Below are 18,598 nucleotides of genomic sequence, written 5' to 3'. Positions count from 1 at the left end.
AAAGCGGCTGTCTCCGGGTAAGAGGGCTGTCTCCGGGTAAGGGGGCTGTCTGTCTCCAGATAAGGGGGCTGTCTCCAGGTGAGGGGTCTGTCTCTGGCAGAGGCACCGAAGGGCTCTCGGCTGCACTGATCAAGATGCCCTAAGGCCGTGCTAGGCATCTTATGAGGATCATCTCATTTCTTCCGCAGGACGGACCTGGGACGGAGACGCCCGGGTCAGCCCCCTGGTACTGATGAGGAGCAGGCCTGAAAGTTCCAGGCCACACAGGCAGGGAGCAGTGATGCCCCTGCTGCACCAGCCTGTCAGTGCTGAGGACATTTCAAAATGGAGAAGACAAAGGAGCCGGGGAAAGGATTTATGTGGGGGTCGGCAGAGGGGGTATAGTCCTGGAAAACCTGGGCTGACTCCCATGCCGAATGGTGGTCCCTGGGAGGCAGGAGGCTTGGGTGCCGGTCCCAGCTCAGCTATCTGCTGTGCTGCCAGGGGCTCCCCCTTTCCTGAGCCTCAGTCTCCTCATCTGTATAATGGGACCGTGCAGGAACCTCTTCACAGGGTAGTACTGAGCGTTCAAAAGTCCAACACAAAGGCAGAGGTCATGAGGCTGGGAGATGGGCACTTCTGGCCAAGAAGAGGCGTCAAGGGAACACAGAGGACTCGAGCCCCCAAGGCCCATGGAGGCTGAAAGGAGAACGAGTTCAACAAAGACAGAGCAAGTCCCACAGACCGTCCCCTCAGGGCTCCTTGTCCCACTGCTCCTGGGTGCAATCTCCATTGGAGGACCAGCACAGCCCCAAAAAACAGACAGCCCCCCGCCCTTGCGAATACCCAGGCCGGCACACAGTTCCCGTCCACACAGGCATACGTTACTTTGGTTTTATTATTACAAACACACGATGGCTCTGCCACACCTGGGAAATCCTGGGCTCTGCATGCTCTACCTACCCTCCCTTCTCTACCTGGACAGGGCCACCAAGAAGCGTCCAAGCCACGTGCAGGCACAAGACATGTTTGACAGAGCATTTGGACTCATAGCTTATAATGATGCCATTTCTCCAGTTGTAAAAGAGCTTTACAAAAACCGTGCCAGGACTCCCCCCATGATGCTGGATTGCCTGATTCGTGTTTTGTGAGCTCCACAAAACTTCAGCCCCCCTTTCCAGAGCACTTGGCATGGGTGGGAAATGGGACAGATCCTTTGTAGAGGCGACTGTCAGGCAGTGACATCCAAGTCTCCGCATGCAGTGGGTAAACAGCCATGTTTGGGGGTAAAAAACAAATAAAAGGACATCTCTTTCCCTCCTCCCTCCCCCCACCCAGGGCTCAGATCTCATTCCGGTGCAGCCCAGGTACACTGAAGTGTGATATTTGGTTTCAAAAACATTCAGTCTCTTTGGTAAACTCAGAGAAAGTGGCGGTGAGCTGCCGAAGTGCGTTCTTCCCGCGTCCTCCGCGCTAATGCTTCATCCTCTCTAATAACCGCTGATACACGGGGGCTGGACGAGAGAAGTTTCAAGGTGAAAAGGATGCAGACCGCCCCCTATCTGCCTACGACACTGTCAGAGTCAGGAGCTCCGGCCAACGGCCCCCTCCTGCTGCTCTCGCCTGCCCCCTGCAGGCGCTTTTCGGTTTGGGAGATTTCCTGTCTTACTCCAAGATGTAACAAGAACTGGGATCTCCTCCATCTACCACCATGTGCGCCTGCCAAGCGCCCGTGCAATATTCCCAGGTTCCCAGAGCCAAACACTCACAGCAACCCGAACAGCTTGGTACTCTTAGTATCTCCATCTTATGGAGAAGGTGTTATGTGGCTGACCCCAAAGGTCACCCTTGTTTTATTGCACCATGATGTTCTGATCTACGTACGGCAGATGGCAGGTCTGGTCCTGCTTGGGGGACAGGCCCAAACACGCATACAAGGACTTTAAACCCAGGCCAGACTTACCTAGTTTCACAGAGGTCTGGGCGGCCTGAAAGAAAACACCAAGTGTCAGGTTTCTAGTGAAAGTTGTACTGGCCCCTGCTCACAGCAGTGGCTTTGCCCACAGCTACCCCTACTAAGAAAAAATGCTGGGAGTGAGGAAGAGGAAGGGGAACGTGTAGCTGCTGGGTCCTAGGGAGCCCCTAAGATGGCCTTGGCAGCCCCAAGCAAAGTGTAAGCCCCAACCAAGTAGAGTCTGGGTGGATATTTCTGGGAGACCCCAGAGCCAGGCTTCCACCGAGACCACAGCCTAGAGCTTGGGGAGCTGGGACGGCACAGAGGGTGGTCCTCAATGGTAGGAGCTCAAGGCCAAGAACCCTTATCAAGGGGCACGAAGGAAACCCCTTTGTCTAAAAGTAAAGGACATATTCCAGCTCCAGGCCTCTGGGGTGAGAACTACCTTCAGCAGCCTCTTCTCTTGAAATGCAAACTTTCTATAAGGTGCCCATGTTCCCGAGAGGGCCCACCTCATGCGAAGCAGCAAAGGAGCCAGAGTAGGGCTTCTGGGCCCCAGGCAAGCTGGGGAGCAGGAAGAGAAGCACAGGAAGAACCAGAGAGGTTCTAGAGGGAAGCAGAGCTGAGGCAAGGAAGGGAGATCCCCCCCCAACACCTGCCCTGTATCCAGAACCCACACCACCATCTTGGAGAGCCCCTGCATTCCCCAAGTCTGGCCGTGTCATGAAAAACCGAGGGTGATTTAGAGGCCCGGGCTCAGGCCAGGCAAGGCCACAGTAAGGCAAATTCAGGATGGGCTGCCCTCCTTGGACAGATGGATTCCAGAGCTTTATCTGTCCTCCCCAGCAGTGGCTTCCCCATGCAATGAGGCTCAGAGGCCTTGGTGTAAAGGCCTGGGCTCTTGCTCACGAAGGAAGTAGGGGCCGCCTGGGCTCTTTTCTCGGAACTCCACTCAGGCGGGAGCTAAGGATGCCTGCTTGGGAGCAGGGAGAAATTTCACAGGAGCTCTGGGGGAGCAGCCAAGGAAGACAGGAACCCGGAGAGCCCCCTGCATGGGCCCAAGCCGAGGACCCAAGGCTACTCCGGCCATGGGCAAACCTAGCAGCATCTTACCCTGGAATACGCCGACGCCTGCTTGAAGATATCAAGCGCAGAGTCTGCGAGTTCATCCCCTCGCTCCTGAGGTCTGACGGCTGGAGACGAAAGCAAATGCAACGTTGGTGAGAGAGAAGCTCCTGGCACAGCACTCACAGCAAGCACGACAGGGGCACTGGTAGGCTTGCCGGCTCACGTTGCCCCACGAATTTTTCCTTCATAACTTGCCCTAACTCACGGTGGAATTTGGCCCACGGGGGAAGAACGCAAAGAAAGGTGAATGCACAGTGCAGACAGAGGCTGGACTCAAGTTCAACCTTGCTGCAGGTAAAGAGCACTCCCATGATGCGCACGCTGTAAGACGTGTGCTCGGAGCCACGTTCACAGCATCCACGTGTGACCGATAATGGGCTGTGTCTGAGCGGGGCTAAGACAGGCAACTCAGCAAGAAGAAACGTGTCCTCGAGTTTCTGCTGTGGCGCATTTGAAACCAACAGTTTCCAATTCACTTTTCCATCGGCCACAGCGATGCTGTCCATGGAGGCTCAGTTGGTATATTGCGCACTATTCTTATCTTTGCATAGAACAGTTTTCCTGCTGAGTACCAACTGCCGTGCGTGGAGAAGGGTCAGCTGCAGGCTGAGTGCGGGTAGGATCCTTTAGCGCCTTACCTGGAGGCTGCAGGACACTGGAGATGGCGTAGACCACGCCATTGGTGGCCATGATGTCAGCTTCTGCAACCGGCTCCTTATTGACACTCACTACGTTGTTTTTCTGGGAGAAAAAGAGACGACAGAGACCATATGGATCTTACTCACTCCGTAAGTGTTTACTGAGCGCTTCCAGACACCAGATCCTGTGTCAGGTGTGAGGGATACGCTGGGGAATGGAATAGCCCCTACCAGCCACACGCCTTTAGTCCAGTGGACACATTCTAACCCCGGCGCATGGCTCAGCACGGTGTCATCTACAGAACAGCCTTGTGCGCCCGTCACTTTGTCCTCACAGCAGTGTGGGCCAAAGAGGCAGATATCACTGCCCCACTTAGCAGAAGAGGAAACGGAGACCCAGGACAGGCCCAGTGCCTCCTTTAAGCTAAGTGGGTAGGATGGCGAGGAACAGAAGCCAGGCCTCCAGCCCCGGGCATAGGGGTCCTTCCACTTGTCCTCAGTGGCCTCCCTTTCTCATAGGAAGTGCACCCAGGCGTCCACCTCAGTCCTTCCTGAATGACTCATGGATCCGACCCAAAGGGGAAGGGGGAACGGAAGCCTGGGATGGGACCCCAACACCCAAAACTAGGAGTCATCACATTCTGCCTCCCTCCATGCTTCCTCAGGCTCTGGACGGAAAGTGATGAGCAAAGGGATGGCTGAAGGTCAGGAGAGAGGAGCCCGGAGCAGACGCTGAGCCAGCCACATTCAGGAAGAGTGGTGGCTCCGCAGGGAAGCCCAGTGACCTTGGCTGGTGCAGCCAGGGAGGCCACAGGCAGCTCCACTGAGCTTGGCTGCCTATCTGTTCTCTGTCTCCAGTAAGGGAATCCCCCGAGGCAGCTTCAAAGTGGAATGCATGTCAGCAAGGTGCAGAGCAAGGGAAGGCCCACAAACCAAGCATCTGAGGAGAAAGCCTCTTGGGATGGTGTGGCTCATGGTGGAGCGTGGTGAGCCCCAGATTTGAAAGGATGGGGTGGGAAGGGGCCTGGGGATTGATCCCTAGAGATGCATGAGTAACTGCCCATCATCTCCTCAAGGGAAAGAAAATCTAACGGCCTCTCTGCCATGCCAGTTAGACGCTGGATTCCCCAGCAAATCTGAAAGTTCTTATTCATGTTTAACCACGATCTCGCCTGATTTCCCCAAAGACCCTTTTCTCTTTTCTGTCTTTGGACAGAAGGCACTCAGAGATTCAAGGTGCATCTTCCAGACCGTGTGTGTGTGTCTGATGCTGGCCCAGGGGCTGAGAGGTGCCCTGGAGCCCCAGTGGCAGTGCATGGCTGGCCTTTAGTTCTCAAGCACACTCACTGAGCTGACTTCCAGCTTGTCCCCCTGGAGAGACTTCAGCCGCACCAGGGCCCCGATGCCCCCGCTGACCAGGATCTCATCGCCAACGTGGTATTTCAGGATGTTGGCCAGCTCTTTGGCATTGCCTGCAGGTTTGTGGGAAAGAAAGGAGAGCAGAGTGAATTCCCAGGTTGGTAACTGGCATAGTCGAGAAGGGCCAAGAGCGGATGCAAGTGGGGATGGCCGAGACGGAGAACTCCCCGACCAGGTGAGGAGCACACAGTGGGTGCGCTCAGCCCTCTGACTTGCCGCCTGCAGGAGGCTCAGGGGATCGAGGCACGTGTCTGCGGCCATGAGTCTGCCTCTGCAGTTGGGGGGCTGCCAGGTTGAGCAAGTGCTCTCTGTGCTGCTGAGAAGGAGTTAATCCATACTCCTCTGTGAGTATGACTCATTTTTCCATGAGCTAAATATTTGCTTGGAAAGCCAGGAACCTTTCCAGCACCGGCATCTGGGACATTTCATCATCAGTGTGGCTCCCGATGGTTATAACACAGTAGTGAAATATTTACACATTCTGCCCTCAAATGCATATTCTGGGGCAGCCGTTTCCTGCAGGGAGAATTTGAAAGAGTCAACAGCTGCCGTCTGGGGGGGCTGCACAGCCGATGAGGTCAGGGCTGAGGGGGGCATTCCCTCCGCAGCATCCCTCCCGTCACGTCTCGGCATTCCTTCCAGCCCACATCAGCCTCTCCAACAACTGGGGAGAGCATCCGATTGCTCATAAAGGTGCACAGGCATTTTCCAAATTAAGTGTGGGAGGCAATTCGTAAAGCCGCCAGCTGTCCTCTCATCTCCATCACGGCCGCCCCGCTCCTCACATTCCCAGCCAAGTGCCTAGATTTCCCCAGGGCTGCTGGATGCCTATTTCCAGCATCTCCAAACTGAGAACGGAGGAAGTTTTAAAGCATTTTGGAGAGTTCACTAGGGTACTGACAAATCTACATTAGTGCCACGGGATGGAGCCACCAGGTACTGAGTGATTTCCAAACATCCACAACTTGGCGGACAGGAATTCCCATTCCACAGAAATCCTGCCTCGAAGTGCTGAGCCATGCCAGCCTCGGGTGCAAAAGGCTTCCTTCCTCCAAGACGTCTAATACCTAGATTGACTTCTTACACCTGGCCAGCCCTCCATCTCCCAGGAGCCCTGGGGGCTATTCCTGCCTGCAGGCCTGGCCGAGGGCACGTTTGGGAAGCTTTGCCCAAGCCTCCTCCTGCTCCTGCATAACTGAAAATGAAAGGGAAGCCGAGCAGGCTCAAGGCCATCTGGGGAATATTCCACTCCTGCTGGACCAGGAGAGGATGGAAAGTTTATGTTCAGGATGAACTTCTCCCCTCTTCTCAGGAACACACGTCAGCATCGAAGACACAGGCATTCGTTTGGCAATAAAGAATATTAAACAGGACAGAAATTCAGCCCACAGCTGCCGGCAACCTGAATAGAAAGTTCCTTCCTGCTCTGGAGCTGGAAGGAAGGTGTAGATGATGTGGGACCCAAGGTGTGGCCAAGGTCCTTTCTCCTCCTCCTCTTCTCACTTCCCTTCTCCTCCTCCTCAGGCTCACCTTTTTGTGAGGGTGGAAGTGTATCTCACGGGTGTGCATCAGAACTCAACACTGCGTCCCCGCCCCCACACCCCATCACGCAGCCACCACTGGGGGAGGACGTGTGCCCCGCACTGCGGGCAACACCTCATTTACTCCACATGACCCACAGCAAGGCACTCTCATTCTTCTAACGGGGAAAACTGAAGCTCAGAGAGGTCAAACAACTTGCTAGAGGGCACTTGGCCCGTGAATGCCAGGGCCAGGAATTGAAACTGCTGTTAGGTCATCTGGGAGTCCAAGCCCTTAACCACTGGGATTATCTCTCAAACATCTTCAGCTAAATTTCTCAGGGCCGGGAATAGCTTCTCGGTAAAGCTTTTGCCCTGAGGGACATTTCATGAGGGTAAAATGGCTTCGTTATTGCTGTCCTCACAGGTCCTTGCGGGGAAGACATGTCTTGGTGACGGGGCTGGTTGTTACCCAGTCAATGCCTCTCTACTCTTCTCTGCCCTGTGTGGTGCCCGGGGAGCCTGACTGCTGTGAAGCACATCGTCCAGCCTCCCCTGCCCTCCTCTCATAGCTGACAGGAGGCCCACACAATGGGCATGGGGGAGGAGAGCAAGGAGGCTAAGGGAGTCCTGGCCCCCTTGCCTTGGTTCTGCCAGAAGCCACAGGTGGCTCTGGTTGCTGTCCCGTACCCCTCCTCCGAGCTCGGGTTCTCCCTGTCCCCTCCTCCCGCAGCCTCCCCATCCCTGGCCTGGGGTGGGAAACACTTTTCCTCAGGTGTCATCATCCTTTGCTGGTCCCTAACTCCTGCCCACACTTCTGCAAACAGTCTCCTCATTAAGTCCCTTTTGGTCAAACCCTGGGTAATGTGCCCCCAGTTTCCTGCTGGTCCCCTGACTGCTCCAGTCACTTTAGAAACCGTGTGAAATATACTTCGCTTGGTCTTTACCCAAGAGTTTGTTCAGCTCTTCTGGTGGCATGGATTGGAAGGCCTCATTCGTAGGAGCAAAGACTGTGTAGACCCCTTCCCTGTTGAGCGTCTCTGTCAGCCCGGCAGACTGGATGGCGGCTACCAGCATGCTGTGGAGACGCACAGAGAAAATGTCACCTGCCTGTGGCAGGGAGGGGGTGCTCACCTTCCCAAACACCTCCCCACTGCGGGGAGGTGGAGCCCAGAACTAGAATTCACGCCCCTTGCTGGTTCTCACCCCCTGCTCATGCACAAAGAGGGAAGATCCAGTCTGCGTCTTCTCTCCATAAATGCTCAGCAGTGTCAAACAGCCAGAGGTCAGAGGCCAGAGGGGGAAGGAGGAAGGAAGAGGCCAAGCTACCAGGCCCTGGGGATGTGAGCGGAGTGCAGAGGGTGGGGGGGGTGTCTCCCAGGCTCTGGTGTCACAGCACCCAGGGGCGAGTGAGCAAGTCAGAAATGGAGAGAGAGGGGTAAGAGAACAAAGTGACACAGGGAGCCTGAGAAGGAGCGACAAAGAGTCTTCCCGTGCCCTAGGGAGAGCTTGTGCAGACTGAGACTCATCCCACACTCAAAACCAGGTGCTCTCGGCTTACTTGGGACTTTAAGATGAGAGTGTGGTGTCTTTCTTGCACTTCAGTGTGCAAATGCAGCCCCCTCCCTGTTCCCAAGGATGTGGGGATTACAGTCCAGAAATAAGCCCTCTTCTCAACCCAAGCTTCCAGTGTGACCCTCACCCCTCCCAGATCCCCAGCCCGGAAGGTCACCAAGGCACCGCCAATGTTCACTGAACCCCTGAGGAAGAGGGGAGCTGGATAGCTGAGACCCAGCGTCCTGACCCGGCATGACCACTTGGCAGGAGTCTTCCCTGGGATGAGGCTGGTTACCTGAAGCGATTGTCCCCCTTCAGGACGTCCATGACGGTCCCCATTGGAGGGGTGAGCATTCGGTCCATGGTGAAGAGCGTCCCGTACCTCCCCCTCTTGTCATGGGCGGCAATGCAGCTGTTCTCGATGCACAGGCTCTGTGCCAGAGAGGGGCAGACACAAGACAGGTCATCCACCAGTATGTGGGCCTCCTGACGTGCTCAGGGTACACGCTGCTGTCTTCATCCACAAAGATCAGTGAATATACACCAGAATGGGTCATTACGACTAGGATAAAATGTTGTGCTTTCTCCAGGGAAGGAAAAATAAAAATAGTGTTTCCTAAGGAGAAAGGGCCATTGGGCCCCACTAGAGTTATAGAGAGGCCCCACGATGAGACTATCCCATGACATGGGAGGTCCATTGACAATGATCAAATCAACAGATCAACTCTACTGAATTCTTTATTTAACAGATGATGACCATCTTTAGTCGATGGTACTGGCTGGTCCCAAGGAACGGCTGTGTTGTATTGTGCTTTCTGGTTGATATTTCAGAGTAACTGTTGGGTTTGAAGACAGGAAAGAGACAGAAGAGAGAAGAAAACCTTTTGGACCAGGGAGGGCTGTGCTTCTATTCAGGGGGCTTCTCCTCACATAAGCTAAGGATTCATAGCTCCCCTGTTTATCATGCTGAACTCGATGTGGACCACCGTCTGCCTAGTCGGCTCAGACAGCTGCGTGATTTATTCCCAAAGGCCTCCCGCAAAGGAGATTCTAATCCTTCTGCAGGATCCCATTTTGATCCTTTCAAGTCAGATTTCCAGAAATCCCTTCCTTTCTTATTAGAAACCAGTTCTCAGGCAAGCTTCTGCTTTTGAGGACTTACATAAAATTAAAAAAATATATATATATATTTCACTAATTCAGTTTCCATTTCTTAGAGCTGAGACAAAGAAAGATCATGATTTAGGAGCCAAGACTTACATTGCGATAAACAAAAACTCTCAGTTTTTTGCCACCCAGAGTGTCCAGGGTCTGTCCATGATACAGATACTTGGAGGCCAGCTGGTCTTTAATCATGTGATTCAGAAGCAAATTCTTTGTATGTGAATCAATGTTAGGGGTTCCATCTGCAAGAGAAGGTATGGTTTAGGTCCAGAGGCACGCTCCAGAAAGGAAGAGAATGAGAGACAAACGCAGAGAGAAGCCCAACCGTCCTTGAGTTTGGAAATGGGAGATTGAGAAATCCAGCGAGGCTGCCAATATTCCTTAACATCTGGTGTCTCCAGCAAATCAACCAAACAAAAGAAGGTCTAGATAATCGTGGGTGTCTGGAGTCTTGCCCGTAGAGGGAGGGGAAGGCACGGACACCACTTGGCCCCCTTCCTCCGCCTTCCCCTCGGCCAAGGCTCAGCTGTATCCTCACTCTGACCTTCTGATGATCACATGAGCAGTTGATTCTGCAAATAAAAAGGCAAGAGAGCGCTCTGCTCTCCAGCCAGATGCAAACTCTTGAATTCTGAGGACCAGACCCCCAAATGCATTCTCTGCTCTGCCGAACGATACAGCAGAGCCCCTGGGGTTTCGGTTGAGCTGGGTGGAAGCACTAATGTTCCGCGGGGTGCCGTGGAGGTGACCGGCTCCTGGGGCTGCCTTCGCCACATTACCTTTGAATACGGAATTCATGGGGGCCAGGAGGGTCAACCGCTCCTTTCCGGAGAGATGAGTGCCGAGGCCAGCCTGTCTGAAAAGGTCAACGGCTGTGGACACATCCGACTCTGCGGCCAACTCAAACAGCGTCTTGGCTGCAAGGAAAGAGAACGCAGGTTCGAAAGTTAAAGTACTGTTTTCATTTACCCTCCGTCCGCCCCACAGCATGACGCACACCAGCAGGAATGTCATCTCGTGAGTCAACAGCTCTCTCAGGCCCGCTGGGGCACAGCGGGCTCGTGTCATCGGGCCACCGGTCCCCCAGGTCTCACTGGGCAGGGGAGTGAGGTGAGGTTCAGGAGGCAGAGGCGGACCTCTGTCCCCACCCTTGGGCAGGGTGCCATCTAAGGCCTGTGGCAGTGATGTGCCGTGGCTTCTGAGGAGCAGATAATGCCAGGGGCCACACCCACAGAAAGTTTTCCTTTGGCTTGGTTTTCTCCAATGACATTGCTTCATCCTGGGCAACCGACCTCCCTAGAATTCCAGAATGGGGCTAGCCTGCTGAATAAAGCCCAAGCCAAAGCCCACTCAATCATTCCTCCTAGGGGCAGGGACCCTGGGATGCTTGGTCACCAGTGACAGGACAAATGCTCGGAGATCAGGCTCTCTGTGCCCGATCAGAGTGGGCAAATCTCCTAAATGGCTTCTGTGGTGGAGTCACTCCCACCAGCTCCCCTCAACAGCTTCCAATGCCTCCAAAGTGATGCCTGGACTCCCAGGCCCATAGCTCAAGATCCGTCACAGTCTGGCCACAACCTGCCAGGTACCCAGGCCCTCTCTCCTGAGAGGCTGTGAGCTGGATGCAGGCAAGGAAATGGCCCTCGAGATCCCTGAATTCCCCAAGTGTCCTCATCATGGATGACAAAGGGGACAGCAGGATCATGGCCCCAGAGGCCTGGCTCACCTGAGTCTGGGATGAGCAGCTCATCGATAAAGTGGATCACACCATTGGTGGCCAGGATGTCTTTATTGGAGATGATGGCCTTCCCATTGATGGTGAGCATGTCCCCGCTGCAGCCCACCTCCAGCGTAGTGCCCTCCAGGGTCTCCATGGACATCCCTGCAACGATGGCTTCTGCACACATGGCCGACTTCAGGATATGGTTGTTCAGCAGGTCTGGGGGGCGAACAGGACACAGGTCAAGGCAGTGCCGGCTCTAGGCTGATCTCAGAGGCCAGCTCGCAGCCTCCGTGGCTGTGAGGATTCTATTCTCTCTGATGCTGACCTTCAGATGAGGCTGGGGCAACTGTGCAGCCTGGGGCCTCCTCTCCTCTTGCTGCTGCCCCCTGTCACCAGCCACACTCAGCAGGCAGACTACCTGAGTCTGAATTCCAGCTCGGCCACGTACCCGCTGTGGGACCCTGGGCAAGTCACTGAGTCTCTGGGAGCTTCCTCCTCAGGCAAAGATAAGCCTGGAGATGGTGTAAGGGGGACAGGGACCCGGAATGGAAAAGCACCCAGCCCAGTGCCCGACAACAGGGGAAACACCTAACAAACATGAGTGACTAGCTCATTAGCACCCGAACTCGAGATTGATCTCTCTTACTAGCACCTGAACCTCAAAACAAGTTCACCCTGGGACTCCGTATCTGCTGACCTTTAGAACAACGTAAAACGTGGTACGGAAAGATGCAGACCATAGCAAATGAGAGCTCTAGATGATCTGCACGTTCTACCTGTTTTTGTTCATTTTACCCAAGGGTCTACTAGCTGCCAGGGTCTTTCTTCGGGCTTGGGGATGGTGATCAAGAAGACACGGTCTTTGCCACTCCCTTCGCCCCACCCATAAGTCATCAATAGAATCATTTATTTCCTTGTCCAAGTGGCCTCCAGGGACAGGGTAGAGGTTGGGGGTCCTGAGGAAGCTGCAAGAAGCAGTGGGGGGGACAAGACCCCTGCCAGGCAGGGCAGGTTCCCGGACTGCCGCTGCCCAAGGTCACCAGGGCCCTTTGTTTTACAGTCTTGCCACAGGGGCGAGTTCAGTCTGTGCTGAGTGTGGGAACCAAAACCGCACTGTCACGGACAGGAGGAAGCTCCGAGGGCCTGCAGAGCCACGGGGCTCCCGCACGAGTGTCAGGGGACTTGAGAGCCATTCAGCTGGCAGGACGGGAAAGGACAGCCAGGCTGCCATGGCAACGAGGTCTCAGTGATTTAGCTCCTAAGGCGAGGAAAGTAAAGGCTGGGTGGGGTAAGGGTGACCTGCTAGGGCCGCGGGGAGGGAGAGCAGGGCAGGGCTGGAAGCCAGTCTTCAAACAAGACACGCCAGCCCAAGGCTGACTGTCGCCTGTCTGCCAACCCACTAGAAAGAGCCAAGCCTGTTGGGCTGGACTCCTGTCCCGCTGCCTTTGAGCCAGCCAGCTACAGCCCCATCCCGAGGGCCTTTGCTTACAGCAAACTGGTTACTGAGCAGGAAAAGGCCGATGTGCAAAAAGAATAAATTAGGGCTGTCTTTTTCTTACAGTAAGAGTTCTGATATCTTCAAAGACGAAAATGTACTCTGTACAAGACCGGTTTTAGAGAGAACACAGCTCTAAACAGAAAGTTCAATGTGCTGAGATGTGCCCACGTCTCCGCTCCTTCAGGAGGCCTCAGGACCCCTCTGGCTGCACGTGCCCCACCCCCACCATCATGGGGGCATCTGTGTCATAGCGCTCACCATTTCAGATCCCATGACCTGTTTTAAATCCCAACCAGGCTTAAACTTCCTTGAAGACAAGTCTGTACCACGTTCCCTCCTGGAGCCTCGGTTCCTGCCACAGGCCAGGCACGGAGGCGCCACAACATCTGGACCCAAGAGATCCCCATCTGTGCTTTTAGACATGTGCCCTCGCCAGCCCTGCGTGGCTGCAAGGAGAACACTTTACAGTTATCGGGCATCTGAAAGGCAGTAGGTATTTTAGATCATACAGCTTGCAGGTGGGTTTAATAGACTCAAACGAAATGAAGTCATCCGTGGATTGTATTTGGGAGGATAAGTGTGTTTGGGGTCCGCAGGGGACCAGGGGGCTACTCCTCTCTGCAGGAGACTCAGGGGTCAGCAGGCAGCAGCTCAGTGGCCAAGCCCCGCCTTCGCTCCTCTCCCCTCTCGCACATGCTGGGTCCCTCCCTCTCCTCCAGCAACAATCAATACACCCCTAACTTAGCAGCTCACTGAGGAGGCATGGAAGGACCCAGCTATGAAAAGTCAAGATCAACTATAACCATTATCAATTGTAATTCTGGATTATCCATGAGGTCCCTGGCCAGACGGGAAGAGTTCAAGGGTCAGCACGATGGCCCCATTCCAAAGACGGCAGTACCTGCCATCTCCTCCCCACACGTCCAAGCTGCTGCCCGCTTGGCAGCCTTGCTCTGGCTTTGAGCATCTGGGCCTTTAGCTCTCTCTGAGTCTGGCCAGGACCTGCTTTGGACCTCCAGCCCTGCCTTGCTCCTCAGCACAACTGTTGCTAGAAAAAGACTGCTGGTTCTCTCCTTGTCCCTCTGACCACGGCTCTGCTCTGGCCTCTGCAGAGACAGGGCCAGTTGGGAGCAATGGGACAGGATGGCAGGTGGTGTCCGTCTCGTACAACAGCAGGCCTTGGGCTCAGTCTGGCCGCTCGGATGAAGCAGCAGCAGGAGCTGAAGGGTGCTCACCTCTCAGGGCTTCTGGGTCACCCAGGATCCTGTTCAAGGTTTCCGCAGGGATCTTCTCAAAGGCCTCATTGGTAGGGGCCAAGAGCGTGAACTGGCCATCACCTTCGAGCACAGTGTTGAGCCCAGATGCGGCCACGGCAGCCTGCGGGGCGGGGAGAGGATGAAATGTTTCCTGAAGGCTCTGGGGTGCTCCACAGACAGGAGTCATATACGGCCTCACCAGGCCTCCCTCAAAGGGCTCCAGACTCTTGTAGAACCCAAGATGAAATGACAAGAGACCAAAGCTCACCTCTCACCATGGCTTCCGGGGACCTTGCCAGGCCTGAGCTCCCACCACTCTGGCCATCTCTCAGTTACTTCCTGTGCCTTCGGCCTGCCCGCCCCCAGGCTTTGGCCACGCCATTCCCTCTGCCCTTCCTCCTTTCCTTGCTTCTCTGACTCCTGTCCCTTCATTAGGACTTGACTACAATGCCACCTCTCTAGGTAGCCAACTTGGCGTTCCCCCCATCATCACCCCTCCCCCCTGCCACTGCCCCCGACGAAAATGAGCCTGTGGTAGGTATTTTCACAGCTTGCCGTCCTCCTCGCGTTACACTTAACTAGCTCCTAACGCTTAACTAGTTACACAATACTATTTGTGTGAGCTCCAGGAGCGGAAGCATCACATCCCCTGCTTCTACAGACCAGCCCGAGGAGCTTCTAAAAGCAGCAAGGGCCTCCTGCTGCCCTGGGGATGGAGCTACAGCCCTCTGCCCAGTCTGCAGCCCTGCAGGGTCTGGCCCCTGCCGGCCCGGCTGCTCCCACCTCACGCTCGAGCTGTGCAGGTGTCTTCACTCTGGTCCTGCCCGACTTCTTCTTGCTGTTCCTGCTCCTGAGCCTTTGCTCGTGTTCACCCCTCTGCGTGCTGTGCTCTGACCCTGCATGTCACGTAACTGTCCATTCTCATCCTTCACGCCTCAGATCCAAAGTCACCTCTTCCAGAGAGACCTTCCCTGAGCAGCCAGTGCCAACTGGCCCCCTCAGCTCACCACTCCCTGACTTCACGATGCCCAGCCCTGCCCACGGCTACCTCGTGTGCATCTGGTCTGTCTCCCCAGGAAGAACAAAAGTGCCACCGAGGACAGAAATCTGTCTCGTTCACCTGTGTACCCCCAGCACATGGAACAATACCGGGCAAGTAGCAGGTGTTACTAAGTATGTGTTAGTGGAAGGAAGGTGGGTGTTAGGGAGGCCCAAAGGGAAGGAAGAAAAGAGGGAATATTTGTCAAACCTAAACAGTAAGGGGAGGTTACTCAGTGGGAATCAACCACAGTTAATCAAGGGGGCCACCAACTTTGTGCAGACATCACTCCCTTGCAGACCTCTGACCTTGGAGTGACCCAGAAGGGAAGAAGGGGAAGAACTTAGACAGCAGGGTCCCCCGCAGAGCTGCTTCCTGAGGCCACCTCCATGCCAGCCTGGCCTGAGGGTGTTTGTCTCTCTGTGTTGGAGATCTCCAGGGGAGGAACCACCCCCCCCCCCTTCGGTATCCTTTGCGGTCAGGAAGTTCTCCTTGAATCAGGGCAAAACCCCTGACAGGGCAGCCTGTGTTCACTTCCTCTGAGCAGCCACTGCCAAGAGCAATGCCTGCTTGCTGCTCTAGTTCTAAGACAAACGCCTGCTGGGCAGGGCAGAAGGAAAGGTATTCTGTGGCTGCGGAGCGGTCAGAAGCCAAACCCAGACTCCCATGGCCTTTCTGCTGGTCTGGGCGCCAAGGAAACCTTAGGAAGGCTGGAGCAGAGGTCCCCTGGCGGAGACACGCGGTCCAGAAGATCATGAAGCCTGACGTTATTCTAGCGTCGGATATGCATATGGGAAGTGCCCCCTGGGGGGGAGGGGCCCTCTCACCTCTGGAGCCCGAGGTGCAGGCCCAGGCAGCCTAGGGCTCAAAGGGACCCTCCGTGCTGCAGCTGCAGACTACTGAACATTCCAGGGGAGTCACGAAAGGACAGCTTTGCAAAGGAGAGGACGGGCAGAGGGAATTTCCCAGCAGAGGATTAGGGTGTTTCACTGTGGTCAAGCTGAGAGCCTGATGAGTGGGCCCTCCATGTTCACGGGCTCTTAAAAGAACTTGCTACACATCTCCTAAATGCCCATGAAGAGACGTCCTCTGCTTCTCCCACAGAAGGAGGCCCTTCTGAGAGGTGGTGTGTCCCCAGGGCGGGCCCCCTCCCACGGCAGTCCCTCACCCGAAGGGTCTCGAAGGTGTCCTCGATCTCGATGATCTGCTGGATGTTGTTGGTGACGGTGGAGATGACCTTGTCAATGAGGTGCACCACACCGTTGGTGGCGTGGTGGTCAGCTTTCAGCAGCCGAGCACAGTTCACGGTCACAATCTGTCCAGAGAAGAAGTGAGGATGAGCAGTTCGCCTACCAGAGGCATGGGCTCAAAGCCCCGGCAGGGGAAACCACAGGGCAGCAGGTGGGTCCCACGGCTGTGGCGCTAGAGGGTGTGGGGAGAAGCAGGTGCGGGAGGCAGGGATTACCTCCAGCATCCCTCACCCGCAGAACGACACCCCAGAGACCATCCCCACGTGCAGACCGGGTGTGGGCTCAGGGTGGACAAGGGCAGTGCTGTGTCCCTGGGGACTCCCTACCCCGTTAGGATAGTGGTGGATTTGGATGCCCGAATTCTGGTACATGGAGGTGAGGGCCATGCCGTGTTTCAGCTCGTCCGTCAGGACCCGTCTGTTGACCATGTGGTAGCGAAGGGCATTGAGCAGCTCGATGTTGACATTGCTCACCAGGGAGTCCAGTACTTCCTAGAAGGAAGGCCCAAGGGGCAGTTAGGGGGCTGCAGACCACAGGTGCACGAGGTGGCTACTTGCTACCCGGGGAAAGGTGCTTCTGAAACCAAGGACCCCTCCTCCCTGAACACAACATCTGTCTGCTCCCTGGGATGGGTGGGGCACTGGAAGCCATCTAGGGAGGTGTATTTTAACTCAAGTTCCCTGACTTCATCTGAGGGCTCAAGGAAAAAGTTTCCTGCAACAGTGGGAAATCACTACAGAGTGTCTTGCTTCCCGCCCGCCAGCCCCCCACCCCCCACAGGAAGTAAGGCTCTCCTCTCACAGCTGGCAAGGAAGCCCAGGCCTCGTTGCTGGGGGCGAAGATGGTGAAGCTGCCGGGCCCTTCCATCTCGGGCCTCAGCTTCTCCGTGCGGTCCGTGTACAACTGAGTGGTGGTGGATCCAACGACGCCCAGGGTCTCGTAAAGGTTCGAGAGAGGTAGGGCTGCGGGGGCAGAGGACAGAGGAGGGATGGACCCGTGGGGCCCACCCCAAGCAGACCGCACATTCCCTGGTCTGCGGAACGCACGGTACTCCGCAGGACAGGTGTGCAGGAAAGCCCAGGGACGGCCACCACGGGCCAGCCTAAAGCTTGTCACGTATTCCTTTTTTTTTTTTTTTTTTTAAGATCTTATTTATTTATTTGACAGGGAGAGACAGAGCACAAGCAGGGGGAGCAGAAGAGAGAGAGAGAGAAGCAGGCTCCCCACTGAGCAGGGAGCCCGATACGGGACTCCGTCCCAGGACCCTGAGACCATGACCCGAGCCAAAGGCAGATGCTTAACTGACTGAGCCACCCAGGCATCCTTGTTACCTGCTCCTTAAAGCAGCTCTAGAGGTTAAACACCTCCCTGCTCAGATTCTAATAATTTGTCACTTTTCATCATTTTAGCCACACGAAAATGAAGCTTCTGTTCACGGACATTTAAAGATTTATTTATTTATTTGAGAAAGAAAGAGAGAGTGTAAGTAGGGGGAGGGGAAGAGGGAGAGAGAATCTCAAGCAGACTCCCCGCTGAGCGCGGAGCCCAATGCTCTCCCTCTCAGGACCCTGAGAACCTGACCTGAGCCAAAAGTTGCTTAACCGACTGAGCCACCCAGGCGCCCCTGTCCATAGATATTTACATAATACCAGCAGGAATGTACACCAAAATAGATATCCTAGTTATAAACTGGGCTTTCAGATTTATCTAGTTGTTGAAACTGGTTTCCTAATGGCCTCTACTGGAATGAAAGAACATTACAAATCTTCCAGGTTCTTTGTCTATTTACGAGCAATAAAATGTTATTTCCTAAAACCCTAAAAGCGGGGGTGCCTGGGTGGCACAGCAGTTAAGCGTCTGCCTTTGGCTCAGGGCGTGATCCCCGCATTATGGGATTGAGCCCCACATCGGGTTCCTCTGCTATGAGCCTGCTTCTTCCTCTCCCACTCCCCCTGCTTGTGTTCCCTCTCTCGCTGGCTGTCTCTATCTCTGTCGAATAAATAAATAAAACCTCTAAAAAAGAAAAAAAACCCTAAAAGCAGCCTGAGGCTTAGGAGGCCTTCCCCTCCTACAGGGCGTGAGCTCCCCTGCTAAGGTCATTCTCCTCTTGCCCATTCTCCCACTTGCCCTTCCATCTAAGTCCCCCATCCCCATGCCAACCACACCCCCTTGTAACCTTGGCACCAAACTGCCCCTTCAAGTCCATCCCACATTCTCAAGGAATAAATAGAAAAATTTAGAAGTTAAAACTACCCCTCTGCACAGTCCCTGAGGGGGATGCTTAAGTGAAGGCCTCTGATAAAATTCTCAGGTGCCCCAGTCTTTGGCCCCTGTGGCCACGCGTGGTTCCCTGTGCTGGTCTACCACCCTCCTCCCTATGGACTCCGAAGGACAGAGGGAGGAGGGGGTGGCTAGGTGCTCCAGACTGGCTCTCCAGCAGAGCTGATCAGAAGTGCTGGGTGTAGTCAGAATC

At 55.0% G+C, this 18,598-nt stretch overlaps 1 protein-coding gene across 2 annotated transcripts in view; it reads right to left on the bottom strand.

Annotated features, from left to right (window-relative positions):
- Positions 1–859: 859 nt before the first annotated feature.
- TGFBI (transforming growth factor beta induced) overlaps positions 860–18,598 on the bottom strand; it is a 32,413-nt gene continuing 14,674 nt past the window's right edge. Inside the window, exons 4-17 of one of the 2 annotated variants that reach the window (XM_026508038.4) lie at positions 16,927–17,087; positions 16,452–16,616; positions 16,044–16,190; positions 13,816–13,957; positions 11,086–11,298; positions 10,139–10,276; positions 9,456–9,601; positions 8,491–8,627; positions 7,586–7,716; positions 5,047–5,171; positions 3,700–3,802; positions 3,047–3,126; positions 1,943–1,967; positions 860–1,493 (exon numbers count right to left, since the gene is read on the bottom strand). In XM_026508038.4, the coding sequence (XP_026363823.1) occupies positions 1,453–1,493; positions 1,943–1,967; positions 3,047–3,126; positions 3,700–3,802; positions 5,047–5,171; positions 7,586–7,716; positions 8,491–8,627; positions 9,456–9,601; positions 10,139–10,276; positions 11,086–11,298; positions 13,816–13,957; positions 16,044–16,190; positions 16,452–16,616; positions 16,927–17,087 (1,754 nt within the window). In that variant the 3' untranslated portion in view covers positions 860–1,452. Of the gene's footprint in view, positions 1,968–3,046; positions 3,127–3,699; positions 3,803–5,046; positions 5,172–7,585; positions 7,717–8,490; positions 8,628–9,455; positions 9,602–10,138; positions 10,277–11,085; positions 11,299–13,815; positions 13,958–16,043; positions 16,191–16,451; positions 16,617–16,926; positions 17,088–18,598 lie in introns of both variants that reach the window. The other variant, XM_057307071.1, reaches the window with a different exon arrangement.

Source organism: Ursus arctos, unplaced genomic scaffold (assembly GCF_023065955.2).
Source record: "Ursus arctos isolate Adak ecotype North America unplaced genomic scaffold, UrsArc2.0 scaffold_5, whole genome shotgun sequence".
NCBI classification, from domain to species: Eukaryota; Metazoa; Chordata; class Mammalia; order Carnivora; family Ursidae; genus Ursus; species Ursus arctos.
Note: the sequence above shows the minus strand (reverse complement) of the source record. Positions and strands in the feature narration are given on the sequence as shown.